This window comes from Rhinolophus sinicus, linkage group LG16 (assembly GCF_036562045.2).
Source record: "Rhinolophus sinicus isolate RSC01 linkage group LG16, ASM3656204v1, whole genome shotgun sequence".
Lineage (NCBI taxonomy): Eukaryota > Metazoa > Chordata > Mammalia > Chiroptera > Rhinolophidae > Rhinolophus > Rhinolophus sinicus.
In genome coordinates this window covers 10,512,622-10,537,690 of record NC_133765.1, presented here as the reverse complement: position 1 = coordinate 10,537,690, position 25,069 = coordinate 10,512,622, and the positions used below count along the sequence as shown (strand labels likewise).

Sequence of the window (25,069 nt, the reverse complement as noted above, 5' to 3'; positions counted from 1 at the left end):
AAAAGAAGTAACATAAGATTTTATTTCCTTCTCTATGGATCTAATCAGACTAAGTAGGTTGCTCAAAATCTCACATAAGTATGTGAAAGAGCAGGGATTAAAATAAGTGTCATATTAAATCATTTAAATTTGCATTTGGATAAGGTCTTGCTGCCATCATCCACAGTATTTTAAATTTATCTATTCTATCTTCTGATTTTGATTTGGCCTGTACTATTTTTTTAAATGTTTATAGATACCATTAGGTACAGCACAGCAAGCCTTATAGCTTTACCAAATCGTGAAATAAAGAAACAGCTAAAAACTAGACTCTAGGATCATAATGTCCCAATTGTGAATCCTGACTGTTTAAGAATTAAATGAAATACATTAATATGAAGTGCTTAATAGAGTACCAGGTAATAGAAATGGCTCAATACATGTTAGTGTGGGGAGCCATGGTTACAGGAAACACTGAGCTTTACAGAATGGCTCGGTTTATGCTACCTGTTTCCTCCTCCTGAGGCAATTGTCTCTGCCTGCACCTGAGGGGAGCTTGAGCTTGTAAGCTGCTGAGGAATTTGGTGGGAGCGGCCAGTTGGACACAGAAGGCTGATGCCTATCAGGGCAATTGATAAGATAATTACTTGTGAGAGTTTCGGTGAATGTTGTATCCTCTATGTGAAAGTTAAAGAATTTACATTTGTTATGTTAATACATACTTGCACGTGCTCAAACTGCTTATATGGGTGCAGTAAAATAAACTTAGTGTCTTCAGGATCACTGAAGTCCGTGATCGCCATCATATGTGAGAGTGTCTTTTATTCATTCCCACTCCCCCATTCGGGAACCTATCGACTTGTGGCGGCTGGCCCATCACATGTTAGCCATTACTATTCTTTATTAATGTAACACACTTTTTCTGGGCTGAACATATCACAATTAGGGAACAAAGATTCAAAACAAAATCTCAGGATATTTAGCGGAACAAATGACTGGTCACCAAAAGCTCAGCAAATAAAAGGACAAAAATAAATTCTTATTGATTACTTTTAAACATACCAGTTTCAACCAAGGAAGAGATAATATATCTTCAAAGGTCAGTGGTTGTTTTCCATATTGATTGAAATATTAACTGCAGTTTTGGAGAGTAAATTTTTAATTTTAATATGAAGATTTTATATAAATTATAAATTTTACATAAATTATAAATTTTATAAATTTAATGGAGAAAGATGTACAATGCTAGCACTAATGAAAAGAAAATGGAAGTAGCTACATTAATTTCACATAGACTCAGCTTCACACCAAGGAAAGTTGTCAGGGAAGAAGGGCATTACATAATAATAAAAGGGATACATCTCCAAGAAGACAACAATCCATAATGTGTATATATCTACAACAGAGAATCAAAATATGTGAGGCAAAAACTGATAGAACTGCAAGAGGAAATAGATGGAGAATTACAGTTGGAGAATTCAACATCCTTCAAACAGAAATGGACAGATCCAGCATTTGAACTCAACATTAAATGTATATAATAGACAGCTATAGATTACTATATCCAACAACATCCCTCTCAAGCTCACTGGGATCACTGCCAAGATGCACCACACTATGGGCCATAAAACAAATGTTAACAAATTTGAATTTTAAATACAGTGTCAGGGATTTGAGTGAAAGGCCAAAAGAAATCAGAATCTCCAGAATGGAACAAAAATTCAAAATGCCTTCACAAGAAACATCCACTGTGAAGGAACCCAGCAAAATAAACTCTAATAATAATACTGCAGTATTGGATTTCCAATCAAGATGGTAGAGTAGAAAAATGGTGTGCTCACATCCTCTCACAACCACATCAAAATTACAACTAAACAACAGAACAACCATCACTGACAATCGCCTGAAGTCTAGCTGAACCAAAGCCCTTCAACTAAAGACCTACAGAAGAAACCACCTTGAGACTGGTAGGAGGGTCAGAACACAGAATGGGTTGGTCTCACATCCGCATGTGACCATTAAAAACAGAAGGAATATCTCAGCTGCAGAGGTTCCCCCCACCCCCGATGAGCAAGGGGTCCCAACCACACAACGGGCCCCCAAACCCAGGGTTCTAGTGCCGGGAAAAGAAGTTCCATAACTTCTGGATGTGAAAACCAGTGGAGACTGTGGCTGAGTGAGACAAGGGTAGCTGGAGTCCCAGGTACTCCCCATAAAGGGCCCACACACAGACTTACTCACTGAGGGAATGACTGTCTCTCAGCTCCAGAGTTGGGATAGCAGCTTGAAAGACGCCAGGGATATATTGGGGAAAATTGAATTGTCTGGCTCCAAGAACAGGGATGGAGGGGCAACTTTCTCCTGGACGGAAGAACTGGCGGAAGCCACTGTTTCTTTGTTGAGCCCTTTCTACTCTTGGCGTGTAGACACCAGTAGTTGTCATATCTGAGTTTCCATCATCCTGGCTAATACTGTTCCCCCCACCCTAGTGATTCCCTGAGTCCCGGCCACACCCAATGTTGAGGCACAACCAAGCCACTTCCAGTGGCTTTTCCATACAAATAGCCTGTCATGGCTTATGCAGCAGACTTTCCCATCTCTCAAAGGTTCCCAAAACCCACACAAGGATCATCTGACTTTGGTGTGTCCCATACTTCTGGCTGATCAGCCCTAAGGCTGGCACTGGACACAGTCAGCTTCAGTTTGTGACATGGCCTCCCAAAGCACCAACAAACCCAGAGCAAGTGGTGGACTGCTTTGTGGCCCATGCCAGGTGGCCCTGGGCAGGGCACAGGATGAGGCTATAATTGGCCTGCAGCAGGAACCCTCCCAGGAGGCCCTGGGGCTGGTACACCCAGTAACCAGCTTCAGACTGAGCCAAAGCATCACCTGGCCCCCTCCGAGAATGACACACCCAAAGAGCAGACTGGGCAAGCACGAGAACCCTGCTAAAGAGAATCCTGCTCTGTAGGGTCAGGCCTTGCACAACAGTTCCTCCATTGTAGTCATGGCCAGGCCATGGTGTCAGATGGGTACTAGATTTATTAGGGTGGATAGATGGGAGGAACTTTGAAGGTCTGGGTGAAAAAAGTGAAGGGATTAAGAAGTACAAAATAGTAGTTACAAAAGTCATGGGGATGCAAAGTAAAACATAGGGAATATAGTCAACAAAATGGTAATAACTATGTATTGTGCTCGGTGGGTACTAGTCAGAGGGATCACTTCTTAAGTTACATAAATGTCAAATCATATGCTGTACACCTGAAATTAATATAAAATAATACTGAATGTCAACTGTAATTGAAAAATTTTAAAAGGGAAAAGGTTCAAATTTCCGGGTATAAAACAAGTAAGTCTGGGGGACATAATTTACAGCACAGGAAATATAGTCAGCAATATTGTGATAGATGGTATGGAGTGAGATGGTTGCTGGATTGTCATGGTGATCACTTCTTTATGTATATAAATATTGAGTAACTATGGTGTACACCTGAAACTAATATAATATTGTATGTTAGCTATATTTTAATAAAAATCTTCTAAAAAATAATACTGCAGTATCAAATACTTTGGTTATAATGAAAATCCCAAACTGTCAGTGTTCACCAGCTAAGTTCCCGGGTGTCAACACAAGAGATTGGGCTTCCCAGCAGCTGCAGACCAACTCCATCAAAAACTACTTTCAGCCATCCACCAAAAAAAGGGAAAGAAATAAAGAAAATCATGAAATTTCTTCATAGAAATCAGCAAGAATGGCAATGTCTTGTTCTCTTTTAGAACAAACTCAACCTGTTACACCCTCAATATGGAAAAATAAGGATTAGCATGTATCTCAGAATGAGCCTATGGGGAAAAAAACAGATAACCTATTTACAGCATAGATACAGATTTAAAATCCACTGTGACAAATTCTGCCCATAAATCTCTTTGTACAGAAAAATAAGATAAGAAAAAAGGAAAATTGATGATTTAGCCATAGGAAGTGACGTATTGGAACAGTTATTCAAGAACACAAAACCAGAGTTAGAAATTGAATATAAAGTTCAAAAACCAGAGGAAAATGTCAATATTAGAAAACGGCTAAGATTGGATATAGAAACAAATGGCTTTTGTAATGATGAAAGAAACCCAGACAGTAATAATATATCTTCATAAAAGGAAATTGAGAAAAAATATGAGCTCAAGAAAGAATTACAATGATAAGACTAAAGAAGAACCGTCTAACAATGACAAGCTTCAGGCTGATGCTAAGATGCTTCCAAGGAAGGTGCTATGATTGAATTTTTAGATCATTGGTAGTTAGTAACCATGTTTCCAGAAATGCATCCAGTGCAAATGATGATTGTATCAACTAAAGAATTTCAAGAAATTCAGAAAGGTCACATTTCCTGGATCAGAAAAACTTCCTCACATCACTGGAGGATCAGATCTAACAGCTCATCATGCTTGAAAGAATGCAGAATTAAAGGAGTCATAAAGGCAGGAAATGAGGTGCAAAACCAACATGCAAAAGAGTCTCTTGCTGATGATCTCTTTAGATACAATCCTAATGTAAAAAGTAAAAGATAACTGAAAATTTTATAAAGAAGTCACCGAAAAACATTTCCAACCAAGCATTTACTTCGTTTCCCCTGGGATATAAGTATATAGTATATAGAGGGGGTTTAAGTTATAAGTATTCTATGGCCTGAATTTGTTAAATAAAATGTGTACATTAACTACTTTTAGTTAAAATGTCTACTTTTAACTAAAAATTTTAAACTACTTTTAACTCCAAAAACAAACAATGTCTGCTCTCAAACCACAATGCAATTAAACTAGAAATCAATAACAAAAAGATAATAAGAAGGTCCCCAAATACTTGGAGACTAAGCAAGACACTTCTAGATAACACATGGGTCAAAGAAGAAAACCCAGGAAAAATGTTAAACTACTTTTAACTAAAAAAAAAAAAAAAAAAAGTATCAAAATGTGTGAAATGCAGTGAAAGCAGTGCTCAGTGGACTACACATAGCACTGAACGCATATATTAGAAAAGAAGAAAGATCAAAACTTAATTGTCTAAAATTCCATCTAAGGAAAATAGGAAAAGAAGGACAAATTAAAACAAACAAACAAAAAAACAGAATCAAGGAAACAAAGAAAATTATAGCAGAAATCAATGAACTTGAAAGTAGGAAATCAACAAAGAAAAACCAACAAAACCAAAAGCTGGTTCTTTGAAAAGATCAACAGAACCATAAACCTCTATCCAAGCTAAGTAAGAAAAAAATGAGAGGATACAAATTACTAACATCAGAAATGAAGAGGGAACATCACAGCAGATCTTATAAACATATAAAGGAATCCTATACTATAAACTCTATGCCCACAAATTTCATAATCTAAATGAAATGGACCAATTCCTTGAAAGACACAACCTTCCAAACTCATACAAGAACAGATGGACAATCTGAATAGGCTTATATCTATTAAAGAAATTGAATCAATAATTAATAATCTTCCAAAGAGAAAGCAACATGCCACAATGGGTTCACTTGTGAATTGTACCAAACATTTAAGGAAGAAATTATAACAATTCTCTATAATCTCTTTCAAAAATTGAACTGGAGGAAATACTTCCTAATTCATTCTGTGAGGATGGGAAATTAAAGGAAAACTACAGACCAATATCTCTTGTGAATATCAGTGCAAAACTCCTCAACAAAATAATAGCTAATAGAATCCAACAACATACAAAAATAATCATACACCGCCAGCAAGTCGAATCTATCCCAGGTATGCACGACTGATTCAACATTCAAAAATCAATTAATGTAATCCATATCAACAGGCTAAAGAAGAAAACTCACATGATCCCCATCAACAGATACAGAAAAGCATTTGACAAAATCTAATATGCATTCATGATAAAAAGTCTTTTAGTAAACTAGGAATAGAGAATTTCCTCAACTTGATAAAGAATATCTATTATAAATTTACAGCTAATATCATAGTTAATGTTCAGAAACTTAAAGCTTTCCAATTAAGATCAGGACTAAGGTAAGGATGTCTCCTTTCACCACTGCTTTTCAACACTGTACTGAATTCCTAGCTAATGCAATAAGAGAAGAAAAAGAACTAAAAGATATACAGATTGGGAATAAAAAATTAAAACTTTCTTTGTACACAGTTGGCATGATCATCTAGGTAGAATATGCCAAAAAAAAATCAACCAACAAATTCCTGGAATAAACGACCAAAGAGCCCTTCGATAGATGATTGGATAAAGAAGATGTGGTATATATACACAATGGAATACTGTCTGCCATAAGAAAAGATGAAATAGTACCATTTGTGATAATATGGATGGATCTTGAAATAAGTCAGACAGAAAAAGTGCTAAGCAAAGTAAGTCAGACAGTAAAAGTGAAGAACCATATGATTTCACCGATATGTGGGATATAAAACTGAAAACAACAAGAGAACAAGACAAACAAATGAGGGAACAAAACCTCACAGACACAGACAATAGTTTAGTGGTTACTAGAGGGTAAGGGGGTTGGGGGGTGGTAGATGAAGGTAAAGGTGATCAAATATATGGTGATGGAAGGAGAACTGACTCTGGGTGGTGAACACACAATGTGATATATAGATGATGTATTACAGAATTGTACACCTGAAATCTGTGTAACTTTACCCACAATTGTTACCCCAATAAACTTTAATTTAAAAAAAACTCCTGGAATAACAAATGATTACAGTAAAATAGCAAAATATAAAGTTAATATACAAGTCAATTGCTTTCCAATATACCAACAGTGAATAAATGGTATTTAATATAAAACACACAGTACTATTTACTTTAGCACCCCCAAAAATGAAATCCTTAGGTATAAATCTAACAAAATATGTGCAAGATCTATATGAGGAAAACTGCAAAACTCCAGTAAAAGAAATCAAAGAAGAACTAAATAAATGAAGAGATTTCACTGGTAGACAGATTCAGTATTTTCAAGATGTCAGTTCTTTCTAACTTGATTTATACATTCACAATGCTATTACAATCAAAACACAATCAAAACAAGTTATTTTTGTGGATATCAACAAACTGATTCTACGGTTTATTTGGAGAGGCTAAAGATGCAGAATAGCTAACAAAATATTGAAAGAGAAGAACAAAGCTGGGAGACTCAGAATGTCTTACTTCAAGTTTTACCATAGTGCAATATTGGCTAAGGAACAGACAAATACATCGATGGAACAGAATAGAGAGCCTAGAGATAGACCTACTTAAACATAGTCAGCTGATCTTTAACAAAGGAGCAAGGACAATACAATAGAGAAACGGCAGTCTTTTTAACAAACGGTGCTGGAACAACTGGACATCCAGAGGCAAAACAAAAAAAGAATCTAGACATACAGACTTTACACCTTTCACAAAAACTAACTCAAAATGGATTACAGACTTTAAAGTGAAATGCAAATAATAAAACTCCTAGAAGATAACATAGGAGAAAATATAGATGACCTTGGGCTTGGTGATGACTCTTTTCAGCTATACCACCAAAGGCATGATCCGTAAAAGAAACAATAGATAAGCTGGATTTCCTAAAATTAAAATTTCCTGCTCTGTCAAAGACACTGTCAAGAAAATAAAAAGACAAGTTACAGAATTGGAGAAAACATTCACAAGATATGTCTGATAAGGGATAGTTATCCAAAATATGCAAAGAGCTCTTAAAGATCAAAAATCGGAAACCAAACAACTGATTCAAACATGCGTCAAGGACCTTAACAGATACCTCACTAAAAAGATACACAGATGACAAATAAGCCTACCAAAAGAAGTTCCACATCATATGTCATCAGGGAAATGCAAGTAAAAACAAGATACCACTACACACCTACTAGAATGACAAAAATTCAGAACACTGGTAATCCCAAATGCTGACGAGGATGTGAAGCAACAAGAAGTTTCCTTCAGTGCTGGCACGAATACAAAATGGTACAGCCTCTTTGGAAGACAGTTTGTCAGTTTCTTATAAAACTAAACATACTCTAATCATAGGATTCCAGCAAATGTACTCCGTGGTGTTTACCCAAATGAACTGAAAAGTTATGTCCACACAAAAACCTGCATATAAATGTTTACAGCAGCTTTAATTATAATTGCCAATACTTGGAAGCAATCAAGATGCCCTTCAGCAGGCGAATGCATGAATAAACTGTGATACACAGACAGTGTAATACTAGTCAATAATAAAAATAAACAAGCTATCAAGCTATAAAAAATATGGAAAAAACTTAAATGCATATTAATAAGCAAAAGATGCCAACCTGAGAAGGCTACATTCTGTATGATTCCATATGACATTCTGGAAAAGACAAAACTATGGAGACAGTAAAAAGATCAGTGGTTACCAGGAGTTAGTGGGAAGTGAGAGATGATAGGTGGAGCACAGATGATTTTTAGGGCAGTGAAACCATTCTATATGATACTATAATGGTGGATATGTCATTACAAATTTACCCAAATCGGTAGAATGTACACCTTGAGTACACCTTTGATGACAATGGTATGTCAACATAGGCTCATCAATTGTAACAAATGTATCACGTTGGTGGGGGCAGTCCACAGTGGAGGAGGCTGTGCATATGTGGGGACAAGGGGTATATGGGAACCTTGTACTTTCCCCTCAATTTTGCTGTGAACCTAAAACTGTGAAGTTCGTTAATTTAAAAAAGTAATCACATTCTCTTCTATCTAAGCAGTCTTGCTCACCGAAATACATATTAACAACCAATCACATAAATGCAGTAATCTTCAGAGCCTCCACAAGTAAATGCTGGTGACTAGATTTCAAAATTCACTTCCTCATATATCAGTGAATTGATTTCTTTCAACTTGTTCAAAATGCTTGTGTGCCAGGAAAAGTCTGCATTTTATAAATTTTCATTCATGAAATTAAATAATTTGCAAATCATCCAAAACTGTGTTAAATTCACTGAGTAAAATTCTAAAAATAGCAAAATACCTCATTTTTAGCAGATATTAAAGAACTTTAAATTTCGTATGTAAAAAAAATAGCCTTAATCATCCAAGTTCCAAATAGACTGAATAATGTAGATGATCAGAGTATTTTAGAAGTTCAATTATTTTTTAAAGAACAAAACAAACAACTCATTATTTACATCTGCCTAAATTGTAAGTTGCGACTAATTTCTAATCTTAGTAATTATTACTATTAACTATTGCTATTCAAGGGTTAACAAAAATCAACAATTCCTGACAAGCCTGAAGAAGGAGAATAAGAGAAAAAGAATATCCCTGTATATATAGGATCAAATTTCTGAGACAAAAATTTGTTCTTCTCTCTCATGCATTCACCAGGTAATTACTGAGCACTTAAATAGTACTAAGCACTGGAGAAGGCATCAGAGATGCAAGGACCATCAAACCTCTGACTTGTCAGCATTTATTTCTGGTGAGGAAACAAATACTTTTCAAAATACGTAAATACAGAAATAAAGTACTTTTGTACAATAAAGAAATAAGCAAGACCATACTTCATTTAGAGTGGTCAGGAAAGCCCGTCTCAGGATGTGATATCTAAACTATGTCCTGAAATCTGAAAAAACACCAGACACAGCAAGTGCTCAGTGTGAATAGTTACGGGCTGATCAAAGTTCAATGCCTTGTTGCAGGAAAGAACTTAGGGTCTTTAGGAAACAACTGAAAGCCAGAGCATAGGAGTGAGAAGATTATCCATCATGACATGATGCAGAAGAGGTAGATAAGTCCAGATAGTGTAGGGCCCTCACACGCCTTGGTAAGCAGTAGTTCGGGTTTAGCTCTAAACACAGTAGAAATCTATTGTAGAGTTTTAACCTAAGAGTAACATGTTACAATTTACATTTTACTTCATTTTGGCAGTTTAGAGGGTTATATTCTATGATAGGGTGCAAACACAGATGCTATCACAATGGTCCAACAAGAGATAGCAGCTTGTGCTAGCTTGGTAATAATAGAGATGAAAACAGATAGCCAAGGGGCGGCCGGATAGCTCAGTTAGTTAGAGCACAAGCTCTTAACAACAAGGTTGCGGGTTCAATTCCCACATGGGATGGTGGGCTGTGCCCCCTGCAACTAAGATTGAAAATGGCGACTGGACTTGGAACTGAGCTGCGCCCTCCACAACTAGACTGAAGGACGATGACTTCGAGCTCATGGGTCCTGTAGAAACACACTGTTCCCCAATATTCCCCAATTTAAAAAAAAAAGCCAAATTCTAGAGAAGTCTTCACCCACGTATCATGGGGAAATTATCTTTAAAAGAATTAATGCTATGAATCATATATTTAACTATATGGTGAAGTGCAGTGAAAAGAGAGACCTGATTTAAATCTCAGTAGGAATCTCAGCATGGTTTTAGCCTAGATACTTTACACAAGTTACTTAACAGGTATGAACAACAGTTTACTCATTTATAACATGGGAACAGCAACACCTACATTTCGCAGAAGAGTGACGAGGTTTAAGTAAGGATGTTCGCAATCTGCCTGTGTATTTTGTTCATACACAGATGCTCTACAAATGTTAATATGCAACCCCACCTCTTTAGTAACAGCATTTTCTAAATGGACTGAATGGAAGAGATATTTAATACTGAGGAATGCATTTCTGATGGTGGAATCTCAAGCATCAGAGTACAGGAGATATTTTGAGGTAGGAAAGCATTCCCCTAAAACCAACTGTTTACCTCACCAACTGGGACATAATGGAGCCTTCATATTACTGTAAATATTTATGACAAATTTGATCTTCAGAAAAAATAAACAATTGTGTTGATAAATTCTAGTCAAAATACAAAGGTAGTTAATACAATCCAACTTCAGTAAGAAACATTAATTTCAACTACTCTAAAGCTTACTATGGAATAATATAACACTAAGTATTTTATTAAGCAACAATTATTCTTACACTAACATAACTATATTTACAGAAGGGAAAAATCAGAACAGGATTTTCATTACAGTAAATGTTAGAATAAATTCTTGCAACAGCTAGGTTTAAATTTGCCATTTAAAATTAACACTTAAAAGTTGATGTTTGCTTATTTGCTATACAGAATGCTTTTAAGACTCACTACAATTGACACTGCACTTATAAATGCTTCATTCTATGTAGTGGGACTCAATATAATTAGTGTCAAGGCTTATCTAACTTTGGTCTTTTAAGAATTATTGAATTTTCAACATTTGAGACAGTAAAAATTTTTCCTCTACCTTGACATACTCCTGAATTTCCTAGGATTTTCATTCATTTTAATTGATTTCAAACTAAATACATTATGTTTTCTGAAAAGTAGGAGATATACAGAGGAAAAATTAGTATGATTTTTCAGAAAAGAAAAAGTATTCCCACCCAGATAAATACCATAACACATACTGAAAAAAGTGTTTCTTTACCACACTAGCTGATTTGTTTTTTCTACATAGCACTTCTTTTTCCAGTTTGTTTACTTGGAGAATAGAATAAAAAGATAACAGAGAGAACACCTGAGGCACAACATGCCTATATTGGTTAAGACAACTTACCCTAAATAATAATTAGTATAAGGGAGGAAGTTGAGGGCTCAGGCAGGCATTAAAAATCTATTCTTCAAGGCATCCCAGATACTTGTTTTATCCATGGTTAATATTCAGCTGAGGCACACCAATATGGCTAACTGAGGTTTGCATGACAAGGTATCTGTTCCAACTGCATTGGGCCCATGCTATACCAACTGTTAAATATTCTTACTGTCACTTACACTATATAGTCTCTTGGCCCAGGATTACACCCAGTTGCCTGGACTCTCCCTCACGGGCTCTTGATTTGGGACTTCCACTTATAGTTCACTCTGTGTGTATCTTTACATATATATGAATGCTACCTAGGCCCTGTCCACTGAAGTCACGCAAAGAAATTAGATTGTTAGTTTCAGTGCATTTCTATAGTTCTTTATTAACATTTGGGATGTGCTTGCAGATTTCAGAGTACCCAACCAAGTAGAAATCATATTAGAAAATGGTGAAAGAATAGATAAAGACACTAGACTGAGGTTCAAATCCTGGTCTTTCTCTTTAATTAACATTTCGGAGTCTTAGATTCATCATCTGTAAAATGTAAACCAGTCTATTTACCTCACATAACGGTTGTCTGAATTAAATGATACACTGCATGTCCTAATATCCATGTACTACACATTAAATGATCAAAACATGCCTATTGAATTTGGATCTATTCACTATGAAAGACATGGTTTACATTTCTGGGTTCACAATTTTTTAAAAAAATTAAAACTTTAAAGGGCAGGGGCAAAGCCACAATTAAAAGTTTTAAAGAAAAGACCTAAAGGAATTGGTATCACTTAACCTAAGGAAAGGAAAGAGATCACAATTTAATTGGCCATTTTCTAAATAAAGAACAAGGGAAGAGAGTGGGTTAAGATGAAGGACCAAGAATTCTGGCTAAAAAGAATTTTAAGAGCACATTATTAAAAATTAGAAATTAGCAAGATATGAAATATGTGCATAAATAGTTTCCAGAATGGATTGATTACATCAGTAGGTAATAATGATCTTATCTGGAGACTAAGCAATCTCTCAAATTTGTTGTAGACAACGAATTCCAAGGATATGCAGGAAAAGCTGGCAATCACAAAACTGAAGTCCTTAGTAGCTTCTTCTAAGATTTCATATAGCTTAGGAAAAGCCACTTCAGAAATTGGGCCTCAATTTCCTCATTTGCAAAATTAGAGGGTTTGATTGAGAGTCTCTCTTAGCTATAAAAAATATGATTCTCATTTAATATAGTTTATGGCTGACATATATGGCAAGAATACAGAAGGTAATCCAATGGAATGCATCAATGACTACTTATGGTGAGGCAGAGAAATGCGATGGCATTATTACAATGCAGTAAATTACTACTTTGATGTTGTAAATAGTATCCCAAGTAGTCTGAAATTTTCTAAGCAGCTTGACAAGATACTTACAACAACGAAATAGCCTAACTATCTAGGTTACTATTCGTGGAACCATAATCAAGTAACAATTATACATTCTAATGCATGGTACCAGTTAACTTTTGAAGGTCATTTTTAAAAAACAGCACAGACATATGTGACATTGTGTTTTGCGTATGAGAATAAAAATAGTTGAATTGTTAGACCATATGGAAATTAATGGTGAGAAGAAAAGATGTTTGGCTGTAGAGGGATTAATAAATTCATTACAATATGCCAACCATGTACTCTAGATAAAGAAGATATGTTTTATATTCTTCTATTCAGTAAAGCTTCATCATACAAGCACTTGATATTTTCACTTAAAAATTAACTCACTATATAGAAGAATTTTATGAAATATGACATGAAACAGTGATTCAGAGCTGCCTACTTCCTCAAAGGAACCGTGCTAACATACAACAAAACATGGATGAAGAATATGTAACTTTGGACATCTTACTTATTATATATGCAAGCTAAATTCAATTTTCAGTATCATATTCTGACATCTATAAATAAAAGCATTTAATTTTGAAAGGTTTTCCTTATGGTCACTAAAACTGAGAACTTAAATATTTCCCACATGAGATCATCATTAGACTTTTCCAGATTATTTAATTTTTAACTTCAGGTACATGAATAATACTTTTTGGAAAAAACCATAAATGCCCTTATCTTACTCTCTCTTCCCCTAAAAAAACTAAAAATTTTGTATATAAGAAAGTTTTCCTTGAAAACATTTGCTTCACAGTGGCCAATTCAAAAGCAGGAAGAAGGCTCAATGAACATAGAATAAGTAAATTATACTGTTTACTTGATGGAGGAAACAATGCAACAAATGACATATTTTAAATCTCATTATGAGCAAGTCATGGTAATTACCCTCAAAAAAGTTCTAACACTATGCATCAAAAAACAGCACACTTCTACAACATGCACACATCCTATTGTTACACAGTGGAACTTACCATCTTGGTTAGAAAAGTGAACATCTGAGACAGAGACAACTTCATCTGCTCATTTATTATGTGTGCTCTTATAATCTTATCATCAATAAGTAATATATTTCACTTACTCGTAAAAGAACATTTTTCATTTAAGTTTGTAAATTAAATATCTACAAAACTGAACCTTTTAATTGTTTCAATTCTTGAGTACATGAAGAAATACCAAAATGACTGGGAGAAAGAATAAAACAAAACACCTGTTACTATATTCACTGTTATCCATTTACAAATGTCTAAAGCCTTAAAAACTTTCTGAAAATGCAGAGAGAAGATATGCAGTTGTAAAACTAAACTATACATTGCACTTTGTACTGTATTGAACACATTAATTTCTCTTTCTTAAGTCATTCATAGTCCAATTTCATTTCAAAATTGTACAGGTATCTTTCTGTGGATTCTATTAGGCAATGTGAGAAAACACATTGTAGAAACAAAGTTAATAGTGAACTTAAAATAATTCTAATTGAATTTTATGTGAAATGGAGAACACATCCACAAAATTACCTGACAAGCAATGTGCACGAGGTAGACCAGCTCTTTAGATTCACAGCCATTTTTCGTTACATCATTCTGTTCTTCTGAAAGTGAAAGCTGTTATCAAAGAAGCAAGGGAAGAAGAGAGGGAGTCAGTATTGAGGAACAAGAATAAACTAAGTATTCAGTAATACTCAGACCCTCACATCAATTTAATGTAAGATATGCTTCATAATAGAACTCTACCGTTTAAGGCAGATAAATGAAGAAATCAGGATTTTATTATTTAAAAAGAAAACAATGTGTTTCTAAGAATTGTCTTTGTAGCTTATATCTAAATCAACACAACAGCATAACAGCAGCAAATAAAATACATTCATTCCAGAGCATGTGTTCACTTCTTTAATTTATAGCACACAGGCAAAAGGAAGGCATTAAGGTGGGCACTGAGAGACAGCGTGACTAACGGGTTTAACAGAGCTCAGGCTCTATTACAGAGATTGCAAACTGGCGGCCCAGAAAACAGGCTGGCTCTGCAGATGTTTTATTTTAGATTCACCATATAGGTCTAAACATTGGATTTTATTTTATTTTTATTTGAACCATCAGCTAACATTTATTTAAAAACTGAGTGATTTCATATGAAAAATACAGATTTCTGACTTCTATTGAAAAATCAGGAAATCTGAAATATTGGACCCATATTCTCATATGGGCAACAACTGGCTAAAGCTGAGAAGTGACTAACCCCTTTAAATATGGCATGTGTTCTCCAAGAACTCTGCCACAGAACTGATTACTCTATTTTTTTCACCAGTGTCTAGGCTGAATGTTAGCCTTCATTCATCATGCTGCTTCCTTTGTTATTTTCTATACCCTACTCAATGTACTCATTTATCATACATAGTACCTGCCCTAACTAGAGATGTGAATTTGCAACCTCTGCTCCAGAGACAGAAAACCCTCAGTCAAAAGTGTCACTAACTGGTTGTATAATATTGACCTTCTTACTCAATCTCTCAACTGAAAAATGGGGATGATATAATAACACCTATTCTCAAGTTTGTGAGTATTAAATGATATAGTGCATTTAAAGTGTTCACCAAGGTGCCTGGCACTCGGTGAGTACTTAATAAATATTATGTCATTACAGTTAATATTATAAGAAATGTAAGGTTGATGAAGATATATTGTTTTATAAAGCAGTGTCACTTTAAGTGTTAAAAAAAATACCACCTGATATTAAGAGTTTACAAGAGATAACGATCATTCTACACTAGACAAAATAAGTCAGAATACCTACAAAATCATAAGTTTTTTTAAGTCAAAAAAATAAAAATTAAGGGTGAAACCTATATGAACTAGGTTGCAGAAGGCGACAAGACTTTCATGAGACAAAAGAGATTCATGGATGTGCCCGGATGCCTGGCAAAGATAGAAGAGGATAAAGACTCTGCCTTAGGCAAGATAAGGTAAAACCAGCCAACCCCTGAGTTGCTGCATGTGGACTGGAGTAATAAACTAAAGTTCAACGACTACCTTAAAATAGACATGGACCCACCAACTGATTCCCGCATGTACTCACCAAGTGCATAAGGTAGCACACCTAAGACTGGTGAAGAGCCGCAGAACTGACAGAGATGAGCTTGTGCAGTCCCCCAAGCACAAGGCAGCTAACGGCTACAGATGGGCCTCAGGCCAATAAAACTGAGATAGGGCAGAGCTGAGATAGGGCAGAGCTGAGACAGACATCTCTGAGGCACTCAGGACATTCAACAACTGAAGGAAGTTGGTGGCACAGAAAAGCTGAGGAAAACCCCACAGAGACAACCCAGGGCAGTTATACACCAAGATGTGGGGTAGAACAGAGTTCTCCTTTGGCACAGAAAGCTGGAGAAAGGACTGGAGAGCAAAGAGAACTAGCAACCAGGTGGCAAAGCAGAGATAAAGAGCATGTGCGCTCTACCAGTTCAGAAACTTGGTGGGCTTAGCAGTAAAGCACAAAAAGATCTTCAGACATCTCACCAATTTTCAATTCTCCCTGATGGGAAAAAACAAAAACGAAAAAAAACAACCTCCTGAACTTACACTCAAAATATTTAAAAGTAATGATAAAAGCAAACTAAAGCTGCCACAAAGGCCAGATCTACATAAGCTATAGGTCAACTTGATTCAGTCCCCCAATCAAATAAGACTAACATAATCTAACATAACTATCTAACAGACTAAAAGAAGAAGGGATAAGCCCGTTTCTGGAGAAAAATATTTATTGACTTTACATATTTGGCATATGAAAAACACATTAAGAAACAAGAAACTGTGATCCATGGTAAAGAGAAGAAATAATAAATCGGACACAGAAATGACCCGGAAAATGAAATAACAAAGAGAACATAATTATGATAAAATTTCTAAAATTTATTTGACAAGATAGTATGTAAGAATACATGGGAAAATCTACCAGAGACTGAAACTATAAAAATATTCAAACTAAAATGCTAGAAATAAAAACTGTCAGATATTAACAGCAAACTGGACATAGTGCATGAAACAATCAGTGAACTTGAAAACAGATCATTAGAATGTATCCAAGAGAAAAACATTAAGAATGATCAAAAATAACAGTACATCTGAGATCTCTGAGAGATCACCAGACAACCACATGTACCAGAAGGAAATTAAAGAGAAAATAAAGCAGAGAAATATTTGGTGAGACATCAGAAGAGAACTTTCTAAAACTGGTAAAAGATATCAATTAACAAATTCAAGAAAACTTCATGAACCCCAAATAGGATAAATTTTAAAAACCAATACTAGGCATATTATAATCACACTTTTGAACAACAAAAATAAAGACAAACCTCTTTAAAATAGGCAAAGAAAAAAACATTACATAAAGAGGAAAAATATAAATGACAGCTGAATTCTCATAAGAAAGAGGACAGAAGAGAAACATCTTTAAAGTGCTGAAGAGTGTCAATTCTATATCCCATGAAAATAACCTTACGGAATTTAAGAAACATAAGCACATTTACAAATGACAAAAGCTGAGACTCTGTCTCCAACAGACCAGTGCAAGAAAAAAAGTTTAGTTTCTTTTACAAATGACAAAAGCTGACAGACTCTGTCTCCAATAGACCAGTGCAAGAAAAAAAGTTAAAACAGTTTCTTCAGGTTGAAGGGAAATGGTACCATATAAAAACCCAGAACTGTAGGAAGAAATAAACAATACCAGAAGAGATAAGTAGTTAAATAAACATAAAACACCTAGTCACAACAATAACAGATAAAGCAAGTTTGAGAATATCTTAATAGTTCTGAAAAAAGAAAATAAATTAACCTACATTTATTCATACAAAAAAACTACCAAAAAAAAAAATAGTATTTTCTGATAAAAACTTAAGCTCCCACCAACAAATTCTCAATAAAATAACCTTCTAAAACATGTACTTAAGAAAAGGATTCCAGGGGAAAAAACCAAGATGTAAAGTAGAAACACTGAGCAAAGAATTTAGCAAATAAGTATTTCATCTAAACAAATTTTAACTGTATAACAAAAAAATGATTATAGGAGATAAAGAGATGGCACTATAATCCTGGGCAACACCCGCATGGAAGACAAAGAGTGATCCCAGTTAAAACACTCTAAGTACTGGTATTGCTTGAGAGGAATAGATATATTAATAAACTTTAGGCTGAAAATAATGTATTCAAGTTAAAATTTTAATGGTAGTCATTAAAAGAATAGAAAAATCACATGTAATTTCTAAACTATAAGGAAAGGGATACAATTTTAAATGCTAATAACTGAAACAGAAATTAAAAATAGAAGTAAAATGAATCTTCCTATGCAGAACTGGAGGGCAGAAGGGGGAAGGAAAGAGCAAACTTCCAAATTAAGGCAAGGAGACAGGGAGGAAAAATAAAATTAAAAGCAAAGGAAGATAGTCAATGGTGTCAACAAAATGGTGGAATAGGCAGCTCCAAATTCTAGTCCATCCACAGAAACATGGAGAAACAAGCAAAAACTCTCAGAATCAACTTACAAAAAACAAAACAAAACAAACAAACAAACAAACAAAAAACCATGAGAAGACGGAATCAGGAAAAAGCCAACTTAAAAACTGTAGGAAAACATTGTAGTATTTGTACTTGCTCTTGCTCCAACACCTCCCTAACTCAGCAGCACTGTTGAAAATGGCAGCCCTCGTTCCCAAGTGTGGGACCGTGGTCCACGGGCCAGAAGGAGTAAAGATAGGAGTACAACTATTGTGTTTAGCTGTCCTGATCTGGTGACTACCTGAAAAACTGACGCAAGATAGAAACCTCTGCTTCACTGAACTTGGAACTGACTCTGGGGAAAAAAGCAGCAACATTTTAAAAAATATATTGTAAACTAAACAAGAAACCTGCAGCCACCTGCAGCAAAGGATTATAGTTAAGACATAAAATAGCTTAAATCCTAGGAAGGAAAGCTCAGGGGAGAGGTTCTTTGTGAAATTAGGGTATTCGAAAGTGCCTGTGTATTCTGGGGCATTTAGAAACCCATGAACATGTCCAGCATGGGACACACACGCACACACGAAAGATATAAGAATATCTTAATCTTTAACCTCTAACTAATCTTTAGTGTTGAATGAGTGTCCTAACACAAAAGCAATGTGCAAAGACTGTAGAAAGTGGCTTTTTGTTTGTTTTATTGTTTTATTTTTAACTCCTAGCATTCAAGAATTCCCTGAAAAACCATTACTTGAACACAAGCTAAAAGAAGAGAGACTTTAGTGAGCAGCCATGACAGAGAATAAAGACTTTGTAAAAACACTCTGGAAAAGCTACTAAACAAACAGACAACTACAGCCTTCGTGAACAAAAACAGCAAACCTATAGAAAAGGGTGGAATCTGATTTCCAGGATTACCACATTATAGTATTCAAATGTTCAGTATGTAACAACAACAAAAAATCACAACACATACAAAAGAACACAGGAAGACATGAGTCATTCACAAGAAAAATTAAAAATAAAACCACAGAAACTACCCCTGAGAATCCAGATATAGGAGTTAGCACAGTTCAAATGAACCATCTGAAATACACTCAAAGAGCTCAAAGAAACCACAAAGAACTAAAGGAAAGCAGGAAAACAATGTATAAAAAATGAGATATCAATGAAAAGAACTAAGAAAAAAAAGACTCAAACACAAATTTGAGGGATGACAAATAAATAACTAAAGCAAAAATTTTACTAAAAAGGACCAGCAGCAGATTTGGGCAGGAAGAGGAATCAGCTTACATAAAGAAAGGACAAATGAAAGTATACAGTCCAAAAATTAGAAAGAAAGAGGAATTTTAAAAAGTGAAAAGTGCATAAGGGACCTGTAGGATACCATCAAGAGGAACAAAACGTGCGTTATGGAAATTTCAGAAGAAAAGAGACAGACATAAAGAGATCACATGAGGAGTGATACCAGGAATAGGGAGGAATAGGAGAATACCAACTCCAGATCCCTTCACAAAAATAAGGATTAGTAACTATCCATTAACAAGAACGCCTTTGGGAAAATACTAGAACACATGGGGTAAGGCCACAGCAAACCTTGGAGTAAAAAAATTGAAAAAAGTTGTATTTGACGGGTAAGAGAAGTGGTTTCACTTTGACTGCATTGCCTCTCTCGGGCCAGCAGAGAATCACACTAAGAGGGACTCCCTGGAAATATTTCTCCAGTAGGTTTTTCGTTTTCTTTTGTTTTTGTGGGTTTTTTTAAAGCCCAAGATGGATATCTGGCTTCCCCAGTATTTGGGAGCAAACCTCAGGAGGCCCACCTCTGTCTTGCCTCAACGGGGAAATGGCAGAGGTATGCCCCTTGAAGTCACCTAGTAACAAAGGGGGACAGGGCACAGAGCTACCAGTGAATGAATCTTGGAAGTGGCACCGTGTTCTTGCTGGTGACCTTGCCCAACCAGAGGACTCAGCCAGCAACTCAACCCAACCACAGAGCCAAAATGGTGGCATGTAAGACCAGGGACACAATCATTATTTCACATCGTTTGAGTCCCCAATCAACAGACCAGCCAACCACGGAACAGTCAGTGACCCTAACCAATTGCTATGACGAACTACAGCAACACCCAACTGCAAGGCACTGCTTGCAGCCCTGCCCAGCCTGGGAATCTGGGCAGTGATCACTCCTGATTGGCAGCCCTGCCTGGATGGGGAATCCAGCCAGTTACCCCACATATGTGAATGGCATGGCCTACAGGTCCCAACCTACCGTCACAAAGCCAAGCTTGCGACCCCACCCAAATGTACAGAACAGCCTTCAAGCCTCACCCAATCATGGAGCCCAGTCTGCAGCCCTGCCTGAACACCAATTCATTCAGAGGCACCGAATGATCAGGGAGTATAGCCTGTAGCACAAATGACCTGACCAGTGATGATTATAGAGCCCAGCAAGTTACAGCCATAGGTAAAGAAGCCTAGAAAGCGGTCCTGCCTGACTGTGAAGTCCAGCCAGAGACCCCATCTGACCTCAGACAATAGGCAGCAGCCCATCCACCAAAAACCCCAGCAGCAAGCCCCACCTTCCTTGCAGACACTACCAGGTGGCCCACTCAAAACCACAAGTGGGGCTGACTGATGAAAGTCTTTCCCTACCAAAACAAACCTGTAAAGACTAGAACACAACCACTTCTGCACCTGTGCAGACAGGAATGCAAGCACATAAAGATAATAAAATATCAGGGAAACATGACACCACCAAAGATAACAAATAAAAATCCAATAACAGGGGCCAGCCCCGTGGCTCAGGCGGTTGGAGCTCCCTGCTCCTAACTCCGAAGACTGCGGGTTCGATTCCCACATGGGCCAGTGGGCTCTCAACCACAAGGTTGCCAGCTCGACTCCCGCAAGGGATGGTGGGCAGCGCCCCCTGCAACTAATGATTGAACACGGCACCTTGAGCTGAGCTCCCGGATGGCTCAGTTGGTTGGAGCGCAGGCTCTCAACCACAAGGTTGACAGTTCAATTTCCCACAAGGGATGGTGGGCAGCGCCCCCTGCAACTAATGATTGAACATGGCACCTTGAACTGAGCTCCCGGATGGCTCAGTTGGTTGGAGCGTGTCCTCTCAACCACAAGGTTGCTGTTTCAACTCCCGCATGGGATGGTGGGCTGCGCCCCCTACAACTAGCAACGGCAACTGGACCTGGGGCTGAGCTGTGCCCTCCACAACTAAGACTGAAAGGACATCAACTTGGAAAACAATCCTGAAAAAATACACACTGTTCCCCAATAAAGTCCTGTTCAGCTTCCCCAATAAAAAAAAAAAAAAAAATCAAAAAAAGAAATCCAATACTGGATCCTAAAAAATGGAGATCTATGACTTGACAGACTAAGAACTCAAAATAATCATCTTAGAGAAGTCCAATAAAATACAAGAAAACACAGACAACTAAATGAAATTAAGAAAATAATACATGAACAAAATGAGAAGTTAACAAAGAAACAGAAACCATAAAAAATCATACAGCTAAAACACATAATGACTGCACAGAAAAAAATTAACTGAGCGCTTCAACAAGGCTGTAATGCTTAGCGTAAAACTGGATGTAATTAAGTGTTTTGATCATGGTGAATGAATGAAATAATGATATTGTGTGGGCAATGAATTTTTGGTTCTGGGAACGATCAAAATTTTTTCCACAAAAAGTAATGGTAATTGCTTCTTTATGCCATTTTTGCTTACAAAAGGTTTCGTAGAAAAGCTCTACTTTCAGATAGCAAGGGAACCCTGTACAAATTTTGTCAATCATACCTCAATAAAACCGGGGAGTGCGGCGGGGGGCGGGGGGATCTATGCAACAAGCAAAAGAGCCCCAAAATATATACAGAAAACACTGACAGAATCGAAGGGGCAAATAGATAGCTTTATGATAATAGTAGGAGACTTCAATACACTACTTTTAATAATTAACATCTTTTCATGCTTATTGGCAATCTGCACATCTTCTTTAGAAAAATGTCAATTCAAGTTCTTTGCCCATTTGTGAACTTTTTGTTTTGCTTTTTGTAGTTGTAAGAGCTCTTTACATATTTCAGATATTAATCCTGTATTAGATATATGATTTGCAAATATTTTCTCCCATTACACCGGTTGTCTTTCACTCTTGATAATGTCTTCTAATGACAAAACTTTTTAATTTTGATGAAATCAAATTTATCTATATATATTTTTTGCCTTTAATTTTGGTGTCACAAAGAAATCACTTGCCAAATCCAACGTCATGAAGATGTTGTTCTAAGTTTTATGATTTCGTGTTCACATTTAGATCTTAGATCCATTTTCAGTTTATTTTTGTATCATGGTTTAAAGTAAGGGTCCAGCATCATTCTATTGCATGTGGATATCGTTTTCCCAGCATCACTTGTTGAAAGCTATCTTTTCCTTCATTAAATGGACTTGGCAATCTCATTGTAAATCAACAGGCCATAAAATCTGAGGGTTTACTTTGGGGCTATCTATTCTATTCCATTGGTCTATGCGTCTGTCTTATGCCAGAACCATACTGTTTAATTGTTAGCTTTGTGGTAAGCTTTGAAATTAAAAAGTATGAGTTCTTCAACTTTATTCTTCTTCAAGATTGTTCTGGCTATTTAGGGTCCCTTGAGAAGTCACATGAATTTTAAGATGTGCTTTCCATTTCTGGAAAAAAAAAAAATGTCACTAGGATTTTCACAGGATTACACTGAAGATCTAGATTGCTTTGCATAGTACTGCCATCTTGGATTGGAAGACAATATTAAGTCTTCCAATCCATGAAATCAGAATGACTACATTTATCAGGAATTCTTTAAATTCTTGCAGCTTTCTGAGTACAAGTAATTCACCTTCTTAAGTTTATTCCTAAGTATTTTATTGTTTTTGATACTACAGTAAATTGAATTATTTTCTTAATTTCCTTTTTCAGATTCTTCCTTGTTATAGAAACATAACTGATATGTTACATTTTATATTTTACATGATATATTTTACATTCTGTAACTGTTGAATTTATTATTTTTAGGCGTTTTCTTGTAAAACCTTTATAATTTTGTACATATAACATTATGTCATTTATGAACAGAGACAATTTTACTTCTTTCTTTCCAATCCAGATGCCTTTTTTTTTCCCTTGTCTAATTGCTCTTCCCAAGACTTCCAACACCATGTTGAACAGAAGTGGTAAAATCAGGCATTTTTATCTTGCTCTTGATGGTAGGGGAAATGCTTTCAGTTTTTCACCATTGGTATGATGTTAGCTGTGGGTTTTTCATATTCACTCTCTTAGTTTGTTGAGTGTTTTCATAATGAAAAGGTGCTAAATTTGTCAAATGATTTTTCTCCCTTACCAGAGATACACATGGGTGTTTTTTTTCATTCCGTCAGTTACTGTGGTGTATTACACTGATTATTTCATGTCTTCAATCATCATTGTATTCCTTAGTTTGTGTTGATGAAAAATTCTGGAGATAAATGGTGATTTTTGCACAACAACGTGAATGTATTTAATGTCAATTGAGTTGTACATATGAAATGATTTAAAAAGAAAGAAAACTCACCAGTCTACTTCATCTTCCCAAAAGCCAAAATCTCTCAGAAGTATCAAATTTAAAATGCAAAATTAAAAATGCACAAAACACAGTGTGTAGCCATACAATGGAACATTGTTTAATGATAAAAACAATGAACAACTGATGCATGCTATGTCTTAAATAAACTTTGAAAACATTACGCTAAGTGAAAAAAGCCAGTCACAAAAGATTGCATATTGCATGATTCTATTTACATGAAATACCCAGAATAGGCAAACCCATAAATACAGAAAGTAGATAGTGGTTACCAGAGCTGTAGGGGGAGGAATAGGGGCCCGCAGATTTGGGAGGGAAAGCAAATGACTGATAAGGGGTACAGGGTTTCTTTTTGGAGTGAAAAAAATGTTCTAAAATTAGACTTTGGTGATAGTTGCACAACATTGTGAATATATTAAAAAAACAGTGAACTGCATAATTTATATCGGTGAATTTATGGTATATGAGATATATCTCAATCAATCTGTTTTAAAAGTGATTTTTTTAACTGTGAAGAAAATCACCATAATTTCAATAATCGATAAAATCTCATTTTAAATTGAAATTTAAAAATATCCCATTCACAACAGCAATCAAAACTATAAGGTACTTAAATTAACCAAACAAAAGCTGCAGAATATAGAGGAAATCACTAAACATTACCTAAAGATGTAAAGGAAGATAAAAATAATCCAAATAGGTTTGAAAACTCAATACGGTAAGTGCAATAATTATCCCTCTAGTAACCTATAGATTAAATGTAATTCTTGCAGACTGGTGCAGCCGTTATGGAAGGCAGTGTGGAGGTTCCTCAAAGAATTATGAATGGAATTGCCATATGACCCAGCAATCCCTCTCCTGGGTATCTACCCAAAAAATCTGAAAACATTTAGAGATAAAGACACGTGTGCTCCAATGTTCATTGCAGCTTTGTTTACGGTGGCCAAGACATGGAAACAACCAAAATGT

General features: G+C 35.9%; 1 protein-coding gene across 3 annotated transcripts in view; it reads right to left on the bottom strand.

Annotated features, from left to right (window-relative positions):
• The window catches only part of ARHGAP32 (Rho GTPase activating protein 32), a 328,994-nt gene that overhangs the window by 123,078 nt on the left and 180,847 nt on the right, over nt 1-25,069 (bottom strand). For all 3 annotated transcript variants that reach the window (XM_019713045.2, XM_019713048.2, XM_074321761.1), the window contains one exon: nt 14,525-14,611. In XM_019713045.2, the coding sequence (XP_019568604.2) occupies nt 14,525-14,611 (87 nt within the window). The remainder of the gene's footprint in view (nt 1-14,524; nt 14,612-25,069) is intronic.